The sequence below is a fragment of the Struthio camelus genome, chromosome 4, assembly GCF_040807025.1.
Source record: "Struthio camelus isolate bStrCam1 chromosome 4, bStrCam1.hap1, whole genome shotgun sequence".
In the NCBI taxonomy this organism is placed as follows: Eukaryota; Metazoa; Chordata; class Aves; order Struthioniformes; family Struthionidae; genus Struthio; species Struthio camelus.
Window position 1 is genome coordinate 82,645,106 of NC_090945.1, and position 18,572 is coordinate 82,663,677.

The 18,572-nt window shown below is 37.2% G+C and overlaps 1 protein-coding gene across 6 annotated transcripts in view; it reads right to left on the reverse strand.

Moving 5' to 3' along the window:
- Nucleotides 1–1,526: 1,526 nt before the first annotated feature.
- Nucleotides 1,527–18,572, reverse strand: part of CTNNA2 (catenin alpha 2) — a 475,578-nt gene continuing 458,532 nt past the window's right edge. For all 6 annotated transcript variants that reach the window (XM_068943743.1, XM_068943741.1, XM_068943744.1 and 3 more), the window contains one exon: nt 1,527–2,691. In XM_068943743.1, the coding sequence (XP_068799844.1) occupies nt 2,404–2,691 (288 nt within the window). In that variant the 3' untranslated portion in view covers nt 1,527–2,403. The remainder of the gene's footprint in view (nt 2,692–18,572) is intronic.

The window sequence follows — 18,572 nt, forward strand, 5'->3', positions numbered from 1 at the left end:
TTCAGAAGGCAAACAATCCATCCTAAAATAGGACTTGATTTCAAGTGAATTCAGTTGACAATATCATTGTGGGTTTTACCTTCACGGACCCTAATCTTCTTTAGTGACAATGTCACTATTTTGGTTGAAAGATTGCTAAGGGATTCCTTGTATTACAATCCTCCAATTTAGCCAGGGAGCTTTCATCAGTGGAGATTCTACAGGACACGTTAATAGATTGCACCGTCTATATTCTTTCATCTGAACATCTCTAAGCTTGAGATGCCTGTTAAAGCATCGTATAATTTTAAAGCAAACAGTCACTTAATCCATCACAGTTCTAGACTCATAGAACACTTGTATGTATTAATACTTCCATTTGGGGTTAATTGCCAGTTTTAATGTGCCATACTTAACTGAGACATTTCTATTTGGCTTTTAATTGGTATTTTTTACCTTTAACTTTTTTATCCATCCTTTGACTCCACGATTTCATTCTGTAAAGATCCTAATTACTTTTAGGGAGCTTATTGGTCGATAAGTAATGCCAATCCATTTTGGACTACAGTGCATTATCAGGAAAGCTCTTCAAGGACATACCCATGTCTTCTAATGTGTTTCAATGACATGAGTAGAAAGAATCTCCAATTCTGACTGGGATACCTTTATATCACACAATAGAACTGAATGAAGCAAAAATCATAATTTGCTAAATAATTTGCTAAAAAGCTGCTGAGAGCATATTTCTTCATATAGATTGGTTGGGAGGGCAACAGTATTTCATGTGGTACACTGCTGTTCTGAGGAATAATCAGTATGAGACAAGCATACGACCTCCTCTCTTAAAAAATACTCTACAGGATATATGTGTTATTTATGACATTTCTCACTGTTTCTAATACTGTTTCAAATCCCTTATGAGGTCATGGATACTCTCTTAAGCTGTTATTACCTAGTTGTTAGAAAAATAAATACATACTCATTGCTTTATTTTCAAATATATCAAGACCTTTTCATAATGATAATATAATCTATGCAGCTTCAGCCAATTGTTGGGACTAAAAGCGAGTAAAAGTAGATACTGCATTTTTTCATGCAATGTTTTTTATACAGTGCTATACAACATGGCACAAGTAGATTATTTCCAAGGTTCTTAGATATCAAGCTTACATATTTAATAAACTGAACTATCTTCATGCTGTTTCTGAGGTAGTGTTTCATTCTTTTCTGACACATCTTACAACAAGTTATTCAATGGCGATTCTTTCTCAGTTATCTATGAAGTGAGCAAGTGAGCATTCAGACAAAGAATTTCATCACATATTTCACATGTCTGTCTCAGATAAAGATTTAAATTCTGTTTTTGAGCCAGTGACCATGTTTTGCTATCTTGGTTGTAAAAAATGGGAAGATGAGTGCAATGTTGCTTTTTCTTTCACCAAAAAAAAAAAAAAAGGAAGCATGAGTCAAAATTAGTTACTATCTACCATACAACTATGACGCAAGATATATATACACACCTTAAAAGAGACAAGCCATATTGAGGATTCCAAGGTTAAATGAGTTTATTGAGTCAGTGGTTACAATGGTATGTTAGATACCTGTAATCCAAACTACACCTACATATTTGCCTCTAAATTCTCACATTGTCAGTTTCCGTGTCTCTACACATTCCACCACCAGGTCTTCTATTACTAATATAATAATCATAATCATAATCATAATCATAATAATCATAATATAAAAGGCAATGTCAATCACCATATTGTGCTTCATACTCCACCATAAGGAATTCAATTGGTAAAAGTAAATCTCTGTTCATATTAATGGGATTAATTAAAACGTGAGCAATCATAACACTACTAGAATATAAAGAACAAAATATGGTTTAAAAGAAGCTTTTTTTAGATGAGTTAGTTTTTAACCGTTTTAAAAATTCACATACTATAACGAAGATGACTTAAAAGTTATATCATTCAATTATTGGGCCACACATTTAAGCATATTGGCTAGTACATTTTTGCACTGGAACAGAAGCAATACAAGCTTTATGGTCTACCATTACAATTCCATTTTTTTCACTTAATATACCTGCCAACCTAATGTTTCTTGCATGCATAAAAATTTCTGGGTTTAGAGTTGAATTTATTATTTAACCCACACACACCCCTGTGATGCAAATTCTTTGGCCAATTTAACGCTATAGCTTAGTTTAAAAAGTAAGCTTGGAGTAACTCCCTTTAACATCAGAAGAGAATGCCCTAAATTTTAGTGCTGCAGAAAGTTAGTTATGTTAATAGAGTCTCAGGTTGCATGCAAATCGACACTGCTTCGTTAGTTCCCCCCACCCCATGCCAGACGCATACAAGTCGGCAGGTATGCATACAAAAAGAATATAAAACCCTCCTGGTAAAGCTTAGTGTTTTAGAATGAATCCATAGCTTTAAATTCGCTTAAGGCCTGTACAGGGGAAATATGTTTCTTCTGGGACCCTCTTCTCACTCTTGTCTGATATTCTTCTGGTTTTTCTCTCTTTACTAGAGGCTTCTTCTCAGGGGCCTTCATCTTCCAAGACACAACTGGTGAGTTCACTGCAGCAGTGCCATAGACCTTCTGATATTTAGTCGAAGCCACATAGGATGCTTTCACTGTAAGGACTACAGCGTTCATCAGGTTTTTAGCTGCCTGGATGAGAGAAGTGGCACTGTCCAGCTATGAACAGAAAACAAAATGAAATACAGGAGGGTTACTCCACGACTGGATCACTACAACATCCCCTGACTGAAGCCCAGATGCTCCCAGATCTTATTAAGGATGAAACAAACACTCTCTCTGAGGAATAATCAAGTGACTTGCAGGAAAAAAAAACAGGAACGACCTGCACCGAACCGTAAAGGGAAGACCGTGGTACCTCACATCAACTTTTTAAATAATTAAAAGGAAAAAAACTTGTGCTGGCTTTTTTTTTTTCTTTTTTTTTCTGTTGATTCTTTTTCTGTGGGTGAATATTCAGCCAGATCTTTTTTAACAAAAAAGTCACTCCTCGCTTAAACCATTAAAAATTTACTTTTAACTGTCAGAAACAGCAAAATAGGTCAACAGGGATTTTCCCATGCGCTCAGGTTTGTTCTAATTATTCCCCCTAAGCCCAGGATAACACACTCGATGATGTCTACAAGAACAGTGTGAGACCAGTGCTGAGCTTGTTAGAGAATCCCATCTGAAAAGATGAAAGAAGATTTTGAAACCCCTAAAGAGCTAAAAAGATGAAACAGTTAACTGCACATTATTCTGGCTAAAGTAGTATGTGAGATATTCATGTTCATGAAGAATTTTACCTAGTGATTAGTAGGCTTTTTGTAAACACCTTTGCATTTTTCCCATGCATGAGTCTCCCTGAGGTGCCCACGTCCTAGGCAGGTAATAGGCCTCAAGCACTTGTTGAACTTCAGTCCTCAATAAACTTTCAGCATCTACCGAAATCAAGTACATGTACCTGGCCAAATTTTTCAAAAATATTTAAGTTGAAAAAGGTATTTCCAAAGTAGTCTCTCGATGTTCCAAAAGGAGAATTAGGCACTTGACAAATTCAACTTCCTCAGTAAGCTCTAAGCTATTTTTAACTGGTGTAAAAGGCCCGTCCCCTTCCAAACCTTCCCTGCTACATTGCTGGGAACATATGATTTTTGAACATGAAATTTAAGCAATGCAACCAGGCCAAATACTGACAAAGCAAAAACAAAACCTTGTTTGTTACCAATTGTACTTCACCTCAAGTAATTTGAATCATTAAGAGAGAGTTCAGAATATAATTGCAGGAGAAACATCTTTCTGAAAAGTAGGCATCACATGAAACAAGAACAAGAAAGCCTGTACCTAGAGGTACATTCATCTATAGACTTACCAGTTGTTTCTGAGTTCTTGAAATGTGGCCTTATATTCATTATTATTTATTAAATACACAAAAAGTTAGACATGGGGAGGTGGAGATCAGAAAAGAGTTATGATTTTCACATACTTGGTTCCATTCCCTGAAATGCATAGTTAATTGCCTGCCCCCAGTACATATTTTCCCTCAGAACTAATTTGTATTTTCTGTTAGCAACAGAAACAAAGTTAAAAGATGGAAAATTACTTTATGTGGCAGAAACATGCCTGTTCAATAAGCAGTAATGAAATATAATTCGGTATAGTGTTATTCTATAACCACACTACTGAATGATTTATAATGCAATCTGTATATTTGTTGGCAAATAGCAGATCATACTCTATTAAATTAGGATATTTTAATTTTCTGCAGAGATCTACAATCAAACATCATTCATTGTTAAATGATTCTTTTTGAAACACTGGTACATTGATACTGAATATAAAGGGGCACCGTCAAATAGTATTTACTTCATAATCATTGCGGATAAACTGACCGGACCAAGCATATTTTGCACATTGCTATGAACTCCCTTATCTGAAGATTTCTAATAGCCTTACATTTTACAGTTTCTCTTTGTGGAAAGCGTTCTGATAGACATTTTACACACAGCATATACTAAGGAACAGAATGATTACAGGAAGCATTCTGACATGAAGAGGCACCTAAATTAGATGCTTAAATCCATATAAAGGATGCAATCTACATCTTTAAACATACTAGTAATTTTATGGAGCTTATTGAGAAGGATATGCATAAGCATGTGTCCTTTTGCAAGATCAGATACGGGCTGCAATGATGTCTTTTAAGAAAGCTGTGTTACATATTTTGATGCCGTTTTGACTACCTCAAGTTTCAATCTGCCGTTAGAGTAGAGAAGAACTCTCTATCTTCACCATTATTAATCTAGTGTTAACACGTAGATACTTGTCCTTGTTCTTAATATTCACTCATATTGTAATGTCCTTTCAAGTCTTGGAATCGGAAGAGAGACATAAAAAACCCATACTAATAATAGAATATGAGGGCTCTCCAAAATCTGCTGGTAACCACCCCACGTATCCAGTTTATCTACCCAAGCACTTCCAGTGATTTCCTTATTGCCTCCGGCTCCTTGCTTGTATTCTGGCTCAGGAAAGAAGAACTAAACTGAATGAGCACCATTTCAATTAAAGTTTAGATCTTACTACACCACTGTGTTACTTCAGTTTTAAGCTGTGTTTTGCAATCAGCAGAACTACAGTGGCATAGAGCTGGAACGAGGCAGCACTAAATCAAACCCTTGGTGTGTTAATTTCTTACCAAATCTGGGCACCGAAACGTACACGCTTTTCCAGACAGATCATGTTAATAATAAAAAAACCCGGGACATTAACATTTCAAATGAAAGCACTACTAGGAAATGACTGCACAGTACAGAAGGCAAACTTCACTCCATCGCAACGGGTTAGGGAATTATGAATATCACGATAGCTTCTCATGCTAATAGTTAACACAGCCTCTGACTAGCTATGCGAGTAATAGCGTTCTGCTACTTAGGTTTCTTTACAAATAAGTTTGCCTCCAATTAGGAAGAAAGCCATCTTAAACAGAAAAGATAAATTTAGGTTATTGGGCCATAAAACTTCAAGAGCAAAGAAGGTTGAGGACAAATCCAGAATCCTTAAAGAACCTGAGAATCACTGCACTGGTCACTTATCCTAGTTAAAATTGCCATCTACCAAGGAAAGACATAAATCATTCAGAAAAAAATTAAAAAGATTTTGCTACAAGCTAACTTTGCAGTTAATGAATGCAAGGTTAAAACACTGGAGCAGCAGAGCCTATTATCTGCCAAGAGGATAATTTCAGTTTTTCAAAAAATCCATAAGGCTTTGAGGGGGTTTTGATCTGCTTATAAACCGTGCTGCATTTTTCCTGAAATATATGCAGAATTTTCTAGAGTCTTGTTGTAATAAGGATTTCTTGCTTCTTTTATATACACACATAATCTGAACAAAATAACCAACAATTACAATACCAAAATAGCTGGAGAAACAGGAGAGTATAAAGCTGGAAAATATTCTTCTTAACAGTACAGTAAATGAAAAGAGATGCTTTCCCCGCATTGCCACATAAATGTAATGGGGAAGATTTATACTATAGTTTTTAGAAAGGAGAAAATTAAATTTCCAGAGATTATCCTTGTATTTAATCAGAAATATACTATAAAAAGAAACGGAAATGGAGACAAACATTCTTTATTTCCAGTGAGCAAGGACATGGTATAGGTTGTTTTTAAAGAGCTGGTTAAAGAATGTCCTGAATCTTTATTGTTGATTTTAATAAAGCTTGGAAAATGGAAGAAAATTTCAGAAGAGTTGTTGATAGCTGATATTTTGCAAACATTTCAGCAGGGCAAACAGAATGACCTGTGCAAGTATAGGCCCATTCAGCTGCCAGCACTCCAGAATAAAATAATGCATTGTTGATAAAGGTCTCCATAAATAAAGAAGGAAGGAAAAGAAATACAGTTAATGATAATCAAATAGTTTCATGGTTAAAAATATTTTCAAAATAACCTACATCATATTTGGATGTGATTAAACTTTTGGTAGCTTAAAATAATATTGTTGATATAATTGGTCCTTTGGAAGGCACTTTACCTGGTACGGCATGACAGTTTGATTAAAAACTGAACTGAAACAAAATTAACATGGAGCACACAGAATGATTCCAAATTCTCTAATAGCTAAGTTTCCAAAATTATGTATGTGCAAAAAAGTCATTGCTGAACAGCTACTTTTGCGGTGAGCTCCTGGAGAAACCGGTTCTCAGCTTTCTGATATGAGTACCGCTGTCAACACTCTGGAGAAAAGTCAGTCACAACTGGCAACATTTACAGATAACGTAACAATTAGGAAAGCAATTAATAATAAAGAGGACAAGTGATTGATCCATAATAAGCTGGTAGAAGCCAGAAATGTAGATTTCTGTTCAGTCATATTTATAGCAGATGCTACTTACTTATAAGATAAGGAACTGTATCGCAGGCAAGAGTGATTCGACAAGATACTGAATCAGGGTCCACTATAGGAAATAGCTCTCCCTAAGTAACAGAGTGGAAAAGGACTAATACGAGCCCTGGGTATATAAGCAGGAGAACATTAACGAAATAGGAGGATAAACTGTCATATTCAGGATATCCTTTGTTCATAGCTGAGCAACACCAAGACCTCTTCTCAATGCAGGAAGACACCTGAGAACCTGGAGAGAATTTAAAGACGCTCAAGAATGAAAAGCACATCTTAAAGGACAGATTCAGGCAGCACAGTGTTTTCCATTAATAAAGTCAATGATAAAAAACTGAGCTGATCGCAATCCGCAAGCACGTGATAACAGAAAGCTGCTCTTTCAGGTTCAACAGATTAGACAAAGATGTAACACGACCTAATGGCTGGAAGGTGAAGCAGGTAATTTTAGTTACTGATTATCTGCAAATTTTTAGGAGTGAGAGTTATTAATCACAACAACTCATGAGGGATAGTGATTCTATCTCTAAAAACTGTGAAATCAGCACTGGACACTTTTGCTTAATATGCACATTCTAGTTTAAGCATAACTGTTGGACATTTTGTGTGTACATTAACGTGGGGACCCTATGTGTCAGTTATGCAGGAAGGCAGCTTAGGTGATAACAATGGCCCATATTGATCTTGAAGTGTATGAAGGCAAAAAATGAGTATTAATAATTATTGATGAATAGAGTTTAGTCTGTTTTACTTCATACAGATCAGGAGGAGCAACTGTCATACACTTATGTTGCAAAAGAACCTGCAGCTCTTAGAACCCTCTTGGCTAAGACTTGATTTGTGTGCCTTTAGGAGATAAAATAGACATTGTCAAGCCCTTCAGGCTCACTATGAATGCTGGAGGCATTCCCTGCCTCTTCTTCTTTTGGGAGCAAGAGCATGCTTTCGTGGATAGGTGTTGTTGCTGTCACTGCAGCCAAAAGTCAGTTAACAGCCCCTGAAGCAACTAAGGTTATGTGACGCAATTATGATTCCGGAGGGCAATTCAGAAACAACATTTTCCCACATTACATTTCGGGTGTGTGTCTTATGCAACAAAACATTTTCCTCTCAGCTGTGCTGAAGAGTAAATCTAGTCTTACATATGTGTATAAGCTATATATAATAAACAGATCTTCATCATAATACTAATGTCCTACACTTCTGTAGCATATTTCATGCATAAGACATGATAGTATTAGTGACAGCCAATGCAAGAATGGCTTAGTCGCTATTCAGACGCACTCATCCCTGCAGTGGAAGACATTTGTGATTTATCAATCAACACCACTACCCAATGGCTGAAGCTGTATTTCAGTCAGTTATGTGAAAATGTGCATAAGGATTTTGCTAGATTTGGGTCTAACATGAGAAAAGGGAACTCCCATATACATCTGAAATTCTGTAACAAGCAAAATGTCATTACTTGGAATGTAATGTGGTCACAATGGTTTTAAAAAGGGATCTGTGGCTGCATAGAGAATAACGGATTATAGTTCTCTTTTCCTAGCTATTTTTTCCCATTTGATTCTAATTAACTTACTCCTTTAGACATGTTGAATTTTTAATTCATTCAGGTGATAGTTGTACTTTATAGCTGGCCAATCCACGGATTAATTGTCCTCATCTGCATTTTTTCAATTATAGGTAAGTAAACCACAGGGATTCCCATGCCCACTTGGCTATATTTAACAAAGACTGAATTTTTATATGGCTCATAGTATCATGTCTCTCTCTCACCACAACAGAAAACAAACAAGTACAAAAAGAAAAAGTCTTCTATGGAGCATTGCCATTTTAAACATTATTTTATAAGGTCCACTTGTAATATGTACATGGGAATTTAATGTTGGAAAATTGTTAGAAAATAATGTTGGAAAAGTATATGCCTAATTATGCTGGATTTTGAGGATCACAGTTCAAAGATAAGATGTCTAGTATGAGCCGTAGGTAGGACTCAGACACTTGTTTTATTTTCATCCATCAAGCTTCACATGTGTTTTGTTATACTTGTGGAAGTGCCCTTCTCATTTAGACATTATCAAAATGTCATTTTTATATCAGTGGCTGATGTGCCAAATTGTCAGTATTTATACTGTGAATGAGGTGGGCTGAAAGTCAGTGTTTATCCTTTGAATGAGCTGGGATGAAAGCACATATTTTAACAAATGAAATGGTAAAACATAACATAAGGCAGCTGGAAACAACTGCAAGTTAATGTCTGATTCTTTTTGTGAAATATGATTACTGACTTCTCTCCACTCCGATAAGTCCCAAATGTTAAAAATATGTTTCTTCCATGCGGCTGCCATTAAAGGGTATACAGTTATTCTGCAATTTCTGATCGATGTTAAAGCTTTCATGTTCATCATCTGTATTTACAGAAAACAAATTAGGGATCCAATATGGCAGTATTACTACTATAACACAGGATTTGCAATTTTCCTTGTCGACATCAGACATAATGTAGGCTACTTCCTCAATAGTTAATGTTTGCTTAATATATTGTCACCTTCATTTTCATAATTTCAAGGGAAAAAAATATTTTGACCTAAAATGAAAACTGTATCAGACCCAGCTCTTGTTCTTTTGCTCGTTGTTTGTCACTGCATAGCAGGGGGAAAGATGCTATAACAGTACAGTTCACTTGCTACACCAGAACACTGTAAGGACAAGCAATCATGTCCAGGGTCAAATTCTTTAAATCAGCTTGCATTATCAGTCATTTTCATGCCACAACACCACTTCAAATCTGTCACTCTCTGTTCCTGAACTAGGATAGTTAGGATCAGTCTGAATGCCTAATATCTGGAACAGTTCCACAGACCAAGGAAGAAATCCTGAGTCCATGAAGTCAACGGAGTTTTGTGGATCAGTTCAATGAGAACAGGATTCCACCCTAGGATTTTGCCAGAACTGTGCTTGGGTGTATTGCACTTTTTCCTTTGCTAAGCTTGAAAGTAGAAGAATTAATACTTTTGACATCACCCTATGACTGACAAACATACGAATGAATCTTCTTCCAGGATGGCTCCAGGTTTTGCCTAGAAGACAGTGCCTACAATAAAATTGTCCTGAGACAAGTCATGGAAAAAACCTTGACTTTCTAATGGCTAGCACAGCTGCATTACGAAGTGTAGCAAAATCTGTAAAACTACGGTTAAATCTTTGAAAACTTTCTGTCACACAGAATGGTTTGGTCTGAATTCTTGGATGATTAACAGGAAATAAACTCTGTTATGACTGATTTGAAGATAGGCTCCTAGCTTGTCTTCAAGGAGAAGATAAAAATCCTGTAACAAAGATGAAGTGGAAACTATATTTGACAGGATAAGCTAAGTCAAACCATAATTAAGACTTGTGGTACTGATAGAAGGGCTACTGAAACAGCCTAGAATAAGAAGTCCATTGAAACTCATTATCTGGCCTAATTAAAAAAAAAAAATTAATATAGAAATTAAGGTAAGTAGTCCATGTACTATCAAAATTGTGAACACCATTTTATGCTAGAATTCAAATTCCAGAGGTCTATACAACATATGACATTATCGGAACCTGATGTCATATATAGAAAAGTGCAGTCAGGACTCTGTCAAATTTGTTTCAAACAGATTTCCACTTTAATAGTTAATTACAGTTAAATCTGAAAGAGAAAATAAAGGATATTTAACCGCTCTGTGCTACTGACCTCCCTCCTCCTGATGTGTATGTAATTTAAAGACAGATGTCATTTATAAAAGCCCATAAAAATCTAGTGCTTCTTCAAACAACGTTCTGGAGACAAACTTTTTGTTCTTTATCCAGGCAACAGGTACAATAACAAGAAAAGCATGCCTTTCTTACAGTCTTACCTGAAGGGAGTCCCAGTCATGTCTGATTGGCTGGAAATTGTACTCTCAATGACAAAATGCAGGAGACTTTGGGCAAAAAAAAATCAATAAAGCATAGCAACACTATCCTCTTTACATGAGAATGTGTTATCTAATGCTATTTCTCCTGATTTTGTCAAAATAAAAACAAAAATCAAAGCAGGACAATGCAGGATTTCGAACTGCAGTCCTGGAAAGTGTGATGTTTTCTAAACTTTTTTTTTTTCATTTGTAAAAATGCCAGAACAATACCTGTATACGAGTTATCTCCATGTCTTCACCTGTGAAGATTTGTCACATTTTGAGATAAATTTCTTCCTTCAACTAAGTTCACATCTGTTTGGTTACCTTTCCCCAGGTCATCACAGAGAGACCTTGAAGACAGCTGCTCCACAGGCATAACGAGCTTTGCTCAGGAAGGGACTTTGAAACAGGGTATCAAACACAAAGTCAAAATGAATAAGACCAAATCCTTCCGTAGAATGGAAGATACTATCAGGATAGTTGTTCCTTGCTTCCTAACGTGTACCTGTCGCTTTTCGTACACATTTTACCTCTCAAAGAAATAGATAGAGGGTTTGATCCTTCAAGATACTGATCATTTCTGAGGTACTAAGAGCCTTCAACTTCTTCGGAGTTGTTCAAACCAGTTAACGGAAACGTTCCTTTCCTTGTTTGATTCCCTGAGCACTTTTTAGGACTTTACAACAGTACACAGTGAAATAAAGAAACAAAACTGAGTAATTCACTGAAGACATTATTTGTGAATATATTTGTTCACTATGTGTTTAGCTTTAGCTATCATGGAATGTCATAAAAAAAAAAAAAAGAAGAAAAGAGGAAAGACTTATTGGATACTTAGCAAACAAATGAAACCAGAACAAAACAAGGATGACTGTAAATGCTGCTATAGCTCACAAGGAAACAACAAGCAAAGATGGCAGAAAATCATAAGAATAAATGAGAGTGAGTAAAATCCTGTTCGCAACTCTAAAGACTTGTTTTTATTATCGACATTCTAGTATGCAAATATTCATAGAATAATTGAATAAATTAGGCTGAAAGGGAGCTTTCGAGGTCATCTAGCCCAACTCTCAGCTTGAAGGAAGTTGAACTAGATGAGGCTGTTCAAGACTGTCCCCTCGAGTTCTGAGTATCTCCGAGAACGGATATTCTCCCACCTCTCCAGGCTGGAGACCCCCACCCTGCACTAAAGCTTGACCATTGTCAGCGCGAAAATTTTTTTCCTTGTATTAATCAGAATTTCTCTTGCTCAAACTTGTGTCCATTGCCTCTTGTCCTGTCACTATGCACCTTTGAGAAGTCTGGCTCTGTCCTTCCTATGTCCTCAACAACAAGATCTCCCCTTAGCTTTCTTTTCTGTATACATGAAAATTAATAGTGTAGATGATGCAGGTGATCTCAGTTTCACTGTTACAAGAGCAAATATTTTCTCTAAAGAAAAAAACCGAGCAGATCTAGAAGTTATTTAAGAAGGGAGGAAAAATTAATCAATTACTGACAGATATTTAATAGCTCACTCAAGTTTAGTTCTGCACCACTGTCTTCAGAAAATACTCACGTTATATATTAGAAATTATAGTTTACTTGGCCTGTGTTTTCTTTTGAGACTCAGTGCTCTAGATGGCTTTTTACCTGAACAACAAATGCAAAAGTACTTATATCCTCAATGATCCACATACCCGAGCCATTTCTGTGCTTTTCACCTCACAACAATCATTCCTCTATAAAAATAAATTAATTTATTTAACCCCTTCCCCAAATCTTCCTTCAGAATTTATTATTATTCTGAATCTACATTCAGAATTTATGTAAAGGACATGAAGGACTAATTTGAACTGTTATTTAAAAGAAAGGTGAAATGAAAAAGCATTCACACTGCCTTTTTGTTATGAAGATAGCTCTTGCCTAACTTAAATGTTGTACATTACTCATGATAATCTATAGAGCTGTCTACAGCTCCTACTTGGCAACAGGAAAATTATGACTAAATGTCTTTTAATATTAGTCAGAATCCAAGAACATTGCATAGCTGGTGGCAACAGAACCTCCAGAAGCATTTTCTCAGATGCCTATAATTGACCAGTTTCTTTCCTGGGAACACAGACAAGCAGTGGATGAAAAATGGGGTTGCTCATAAAAATTATTGAGTTGATGTGTTCAGTGACCTAGGCAAGGTTTCCAGAATTTTCATTTATGCAAGGAAATTCTTATCCTGGGCCCATCCTAACTTCAGATGGAGTACTTGGTACTTGGTACCTTGGTACTAGACCAAGGCATTCCAGCTTCTTTCTACGCTTGGGGGAGAGGACGAGGAACCATGCACGCTTAAAATCTTTCACGGGTCCTCTGTTTTCTATGGAAACAGGCCAGGGTACCTCAAACTCTTTAATTATATTCAGAAATCCTAAACTGCATTAGGAATCCTAAAGGCAGTGCAATGAATCTAGACTAAATGCTCACCATCTCTGAAAAATTGTATTTGGCTTTGGACTCAGCAGTCCAAGAACTTAAACAACCTTAATGAATACTTTTGAGATTGTTTTCCTTAATACTTCTCTTTTGATCTCCAAAAGTGTAAAAAGAGGGAAAAACACACACTACAAAACATATTTATCTCTCCAGTCTACAGAACCTGATGAGATAGTGCCCTTAGAGAGCTACATTATTCAGAAAAATATTCCTTACAAAACAAATTGACTATTTTGCCAGAAACAAACAGGCAGTTTCCTTTCTCCAGGAGCTCAGGACCAAGTTCTCATATTCTTAAGTTCACAGAAAGTTTACATTATTTTAATGTAAATACATACCCTCAAAAGACCACAAGGCTAAATCCCCTGACTTGTCTGAATGCACGCTTCAGTTCTCCTGCCTATGCCTCTGTAATTTTTTAGATGTAACTAATCTAGCCAGCTGTCAGCACCTACCCTGAGACGAGAACGTTTGCTCTCTAGAAATGTGTATTGATCCCCATCAATTATGAAGGACGTCTACAGTGAATAGCTTAGATATACATGTTTACATTTGGCTAGATGAATCCTCCCCACATAACACACATAACAGGGGCTATAACAGTGAAAATTCTTCATAATTCAAACAGAAACTTTCTGAATAATCCCGTTTTCATTATCATAGACCTATTCTCATTTTTTGTACAATTTTTGTCCCATTTCTGTTACTGCAAGCTCTCTTTCCTCTCTACTATTTTCAAACTGTAGTTCCTACTAAACTCTTTCTATTAGGATTTGTTTTTCTTTTGCCATCCAGAGTGGAAATCAGAATCTAGAATAAGAAAGGTTGAAACAGAGGAACATTGGTCCTGAAAAGGTCTGAGTCTTGGAGGAGGACACAGTGTTTAAAACTCATCATGATTCTTCACATCTTTTCTGCCCTGAACTGGTTGGCCTTCACGTGACCCTGCATTCTCATCTGCAGAAGCAGCAGGACGACAATATTTGCTTCTGGTTTCAGTTTTATGAGGGTACACTAGAGTGGTTGCTTTGAGACGCTCTGCTGGGATGTATAAAAATTGGAAGGACTATGATTGAACAGACTCATGTTTAACGTCTTCAAGATGGAGCTCTCCCAGAAATAAAAAGTCTGGGGTGTTAAAGCAGTCCTGGTTTCCTCCGGCCACTGGACTCAGCCCAAGCGTCGCTGAGCATTTTTGTTGACAATTCAAATGAGCCGAGGTTGGAGTTTAAAAGGGTTGCAATCTAAATCAGCACGATGGGCCTCCTACAACGCTGCGTGCTGTAATTGCGGCTTCTTTCGCTTAAACGAGACTAAATCAAAACTAATTTACTTGGAGTCAATGGTGTTATACCAGCCTAAAACTGCAGTAAGAGAGGGCAGGGTGATGAGCATCTATTTGCCAGCTGACATGGTTTGCGAACAGATGGTGCATTTCATAACTCTCCCTCACTTCTTATATAGAAAAATGAGAAGGTAAGAGCCAGCCCACAAAAGTTTTAATTCTACTTGTGGCAGAAATCAGCCTGGAAAATACAGAGAATTTGGGAATTATATGTAGTCATCTTAATCATACCGAAAAAATGGTCCATATATACGGTCTTACTTCATGAAAATATTGCTCACACTTTGCCAGTATGACTGAGGAAAAAGTCTGCAACTTCAGTGCTGATCTGCCTAAATATATAGGTATAAATATACTTGAGTTACTGGCTTTGCTTCGAGTCTGTAATATAAAATGTGCTTGCAAAATTTAACTAGCATAACTTTTAAAAATGCCTAATTTTTATAAATAAGCTGTATCATAAATAACTTTCAGTTTATAAAACACTTTTAAGAAAATTTAACTCATTTTAATAGCAAATACTGAAACAAGCTGCTCAGATATTGCTTTCACAAGTTTTCATATTACACACTGAACGACATCTGAATACTAGACCGTCTTATATTTCACTTTAATTTACGTATATGTAAGTTAAGTTAAAACAAACAATGCAGCTGACTTAAAACATATTTTATCCAAAGCTGTGTAAAATACAGGAACTTGTACACTGTAGACGTTTTAATTTTTTTATCACAGCTGCCAATGAAATAGTTTAACAGAGGAATAAGCTTCAGTAAAACTAGGCTATTTATTCTTCCGGTGTCAGGTTACTTAGTCAAATCCACAACCTGGGGTGGTATGGACAAAAACTTACTAGATTTGGCACAGGCAGATTCTAGGTTAATTACTGCAACAGTTTATATAATTTTGAATATCATCCCTCTACAAACTTCTCCGTATATATATGCCAGCCCACTACAGATTTGCTCATCTTATAAGATAAATTTAGAGAGCAAATTTCTCGGGATTTTAAGTAATGCACCGACACCTCTGTTCCATAATATTCCCCTAGTGATGATCAGTATCTCTAATTCACCTCAATTAGTGAATGATAACAATTCTGAATTCCCCTTCCCAATCTTTGTATCACTTAAAAAAAAAAACAAAAAAAAACTCCCTCTGTGCCACTAATCACATCACTGAAGTGAGGTTAGGAGCACCGTACAGTCGGTCCTTATGCCTTGCCAATTCTGTGCAAAAATTAAAGTCCTCTGCATTATGCAAGAATAATTATGTGCAAAAACAATTTTGCAAACTCATCAGCAAAGGATGTGCTTAGATCTAAATTAAATTTTACGTCAAAGCATTTGCTTCTGAAAAGAACAAACCTCAAACATCCTTAACAGAAGCGATTCCGATAAAGTTTTCCCACAAAAAGAGATTACAAATTAACTTGCCTGCTTTTCTTCTTCTACTTAAAAGATCAAAGTTTGCTGGGGAAGATAAATTTGCTACGTGAGTTCTTGGCCATGCTAAGGCAGATTTGGAGATGTAACGTGTGGTTCACTAAAGGAAAAGGCAGTCGTAATAAAAACCCTTGCACACGTTATTCCAGAGTCACCAGTTGGGAAGCCAACCTTTTATCTTCTCAGTTTTTTTTTTTTGTCTCTGATAGGAAGGGAACCAATAATTAGTGAAAGTTTTGATCGCTGTAAACAAGATCTTCATCCTCCCAGAATCTCTTTAGGGCCTTCTACACATTGGTACAAAGAGCATCCCTGAGTCATCAGAGGAGAACGTCCATCTGTTGCTACCAACCAATCCCCATTACATGCCCGTGGCCAGAAGATGAAAGGCTCTGCATCCTATAGCCGTTTCCTCAAAGCCACCTAGTCACCTGAAAAGGGAAGCATGCCATCAATCAGACTACCAAACCCTTCTGCTGAAAAGGCTGTGATTGCCCTCTCTTTGTCTTTGATTTATAGACCGCGCATTCCTGCCTTTTAGCACCTTTCACTGTGACATGACAAGGCCCCACACAGAGCTGGTAAAGAGCTTTCAATGAACAAGAACAGCGAAATCTGTGCTCTCCCCAGGGGCCAAAATCTTCACGTGACCCTTCTTCCACCCTTTTATATGAGAGCTCTGACATCTCGACAGCTTTAATAGATACCCAAGGGGCAGGGCAGGCAAGGAAGATCTTCTTAGTCATCTTGTCTTTTTTAAAATGCTGAGAGATATCGAAATAGTGAGGCAGTAATAGCTGGGCTCAAGAAATATAGGTAAAAATAAGGGCTTTAAAGTAAAATAGTAATTTATAAGTAGTGACACAAGCAAAACATCAAGAAATCTAGAGAGCAATAATCCCGCCCGTCTCAAGTTCATATCACAGAAAACAACAAAGTGTTGACATATAATTTCAGAGGTTAAATCTCAGTCACATCTCTTGGGTTTTGATTTCCTGCTCAATTTCCCATCTTTTATAATTTATTTTTGATTTTTATTTGGTTTATAAAATAAGTTCTTAGAGTTGGCCTACTGTCAACACATGGCTTCTGGACTGAGCAAATAAAAACACTCGTAGAGAACACGGAAAATAAAAAGCTTGTCCTGTAAAAATAGGCATTATCCACAGTCGACAATGATAAATACACAAATAATGCCATCCATCTTTAATCGCAAAGCAGAAAGCTGATGGCCCAACCCTACTGCAATTAAGTTAATGGAAATTCAATAACTGAGTTCAAGGGGACCAGAGTCTGGCTTTTCACAACGTAACATAAACGACGTGCAAGGATCAATTGAACCCCCAGCGGATGCGATCGCCTCTGGAAAGCAACGCGATCACTGTTTTACACAGGGCAACAAATCCAGCAGATCAGATTGGGAAGGAGAAAGAATTTTTCACGGGACGAAAACAACGCATGCAATCCATTTCCGTGAGCCCTGGAATTAATAACAATAATAATAATAATAATAATAATAATAAATAATAATGAAAATCCCACCTTCTCAGGTATTTTCCCACCACCCACAGAAGGAGAGCGATAGAGAGAGCGATCGGAAAGGAGGTTACTCACCGTCGAGGAGTCCCCGCTTCCGTTCTCAAGCGTAGCTCCCTCAGCACAGGTGGGTAGGTGGGTAGAAAGTTGACTAGCCCTGCCCCCATCTATGACATCACACTCTACCTCATAAAAGGTAGTGAAAGTGCTCTGAACTCCAGTCTGATTTCCGAGAGATACAGAAAAGAGATAGTGAGAGAGAGAGCAAGCGAAATACTGCGCCGTAGCGGAGAGGTGAGGAGAGAGGAAAGCAGGTGCTGAAGGAGCTATGCTTGGTAAAGGAGACAGGGACTCGTCCACGATGAGTGGCCCCGCTGCCTGGCGAGTCCTCTCACTTGCTCCCACAGCACAGCCTAAACAGCCAAACCCTAAATCGCCTAACTACGGCACCTTCTGATGAAAACCAGAAAGGATAGGAAGCTCTATCCCCACTACGAGCTGATTGACATCAGATGGGGCATGGATTTGGTTGTCGGGCTTTGGAGTGGCCTTTTCGGTGTATGATTTTGAAGGGCAGGACTGCACATAAAAAGCTAAACACCGATGCAAGCAGCTGAAATGCCAGTGACTACCACTGGAATTGCAACCGTGTCCACCAGTGTTGAACTTGATCCACAAACATTAAAATACAATCCAGCCCTCTGGACTCGGGCTTAGAAAAAATTAGCTAGGGGGTAGGTCACCTTCACCAGTATTTGAAGAAGGTCAGGAGAGCATTACATTTTTCTCAGAGTGAAAATAAGAACTGGCACACTGTGCTGAAAGAACAAGTGAGGGAAGTATAAAGATTCTGGGCATACATTTATTTACAGAGCACACTTTCAAGTTCCAGAAAATATTAACAAAATTGCAAAGAGGTGATAGTTT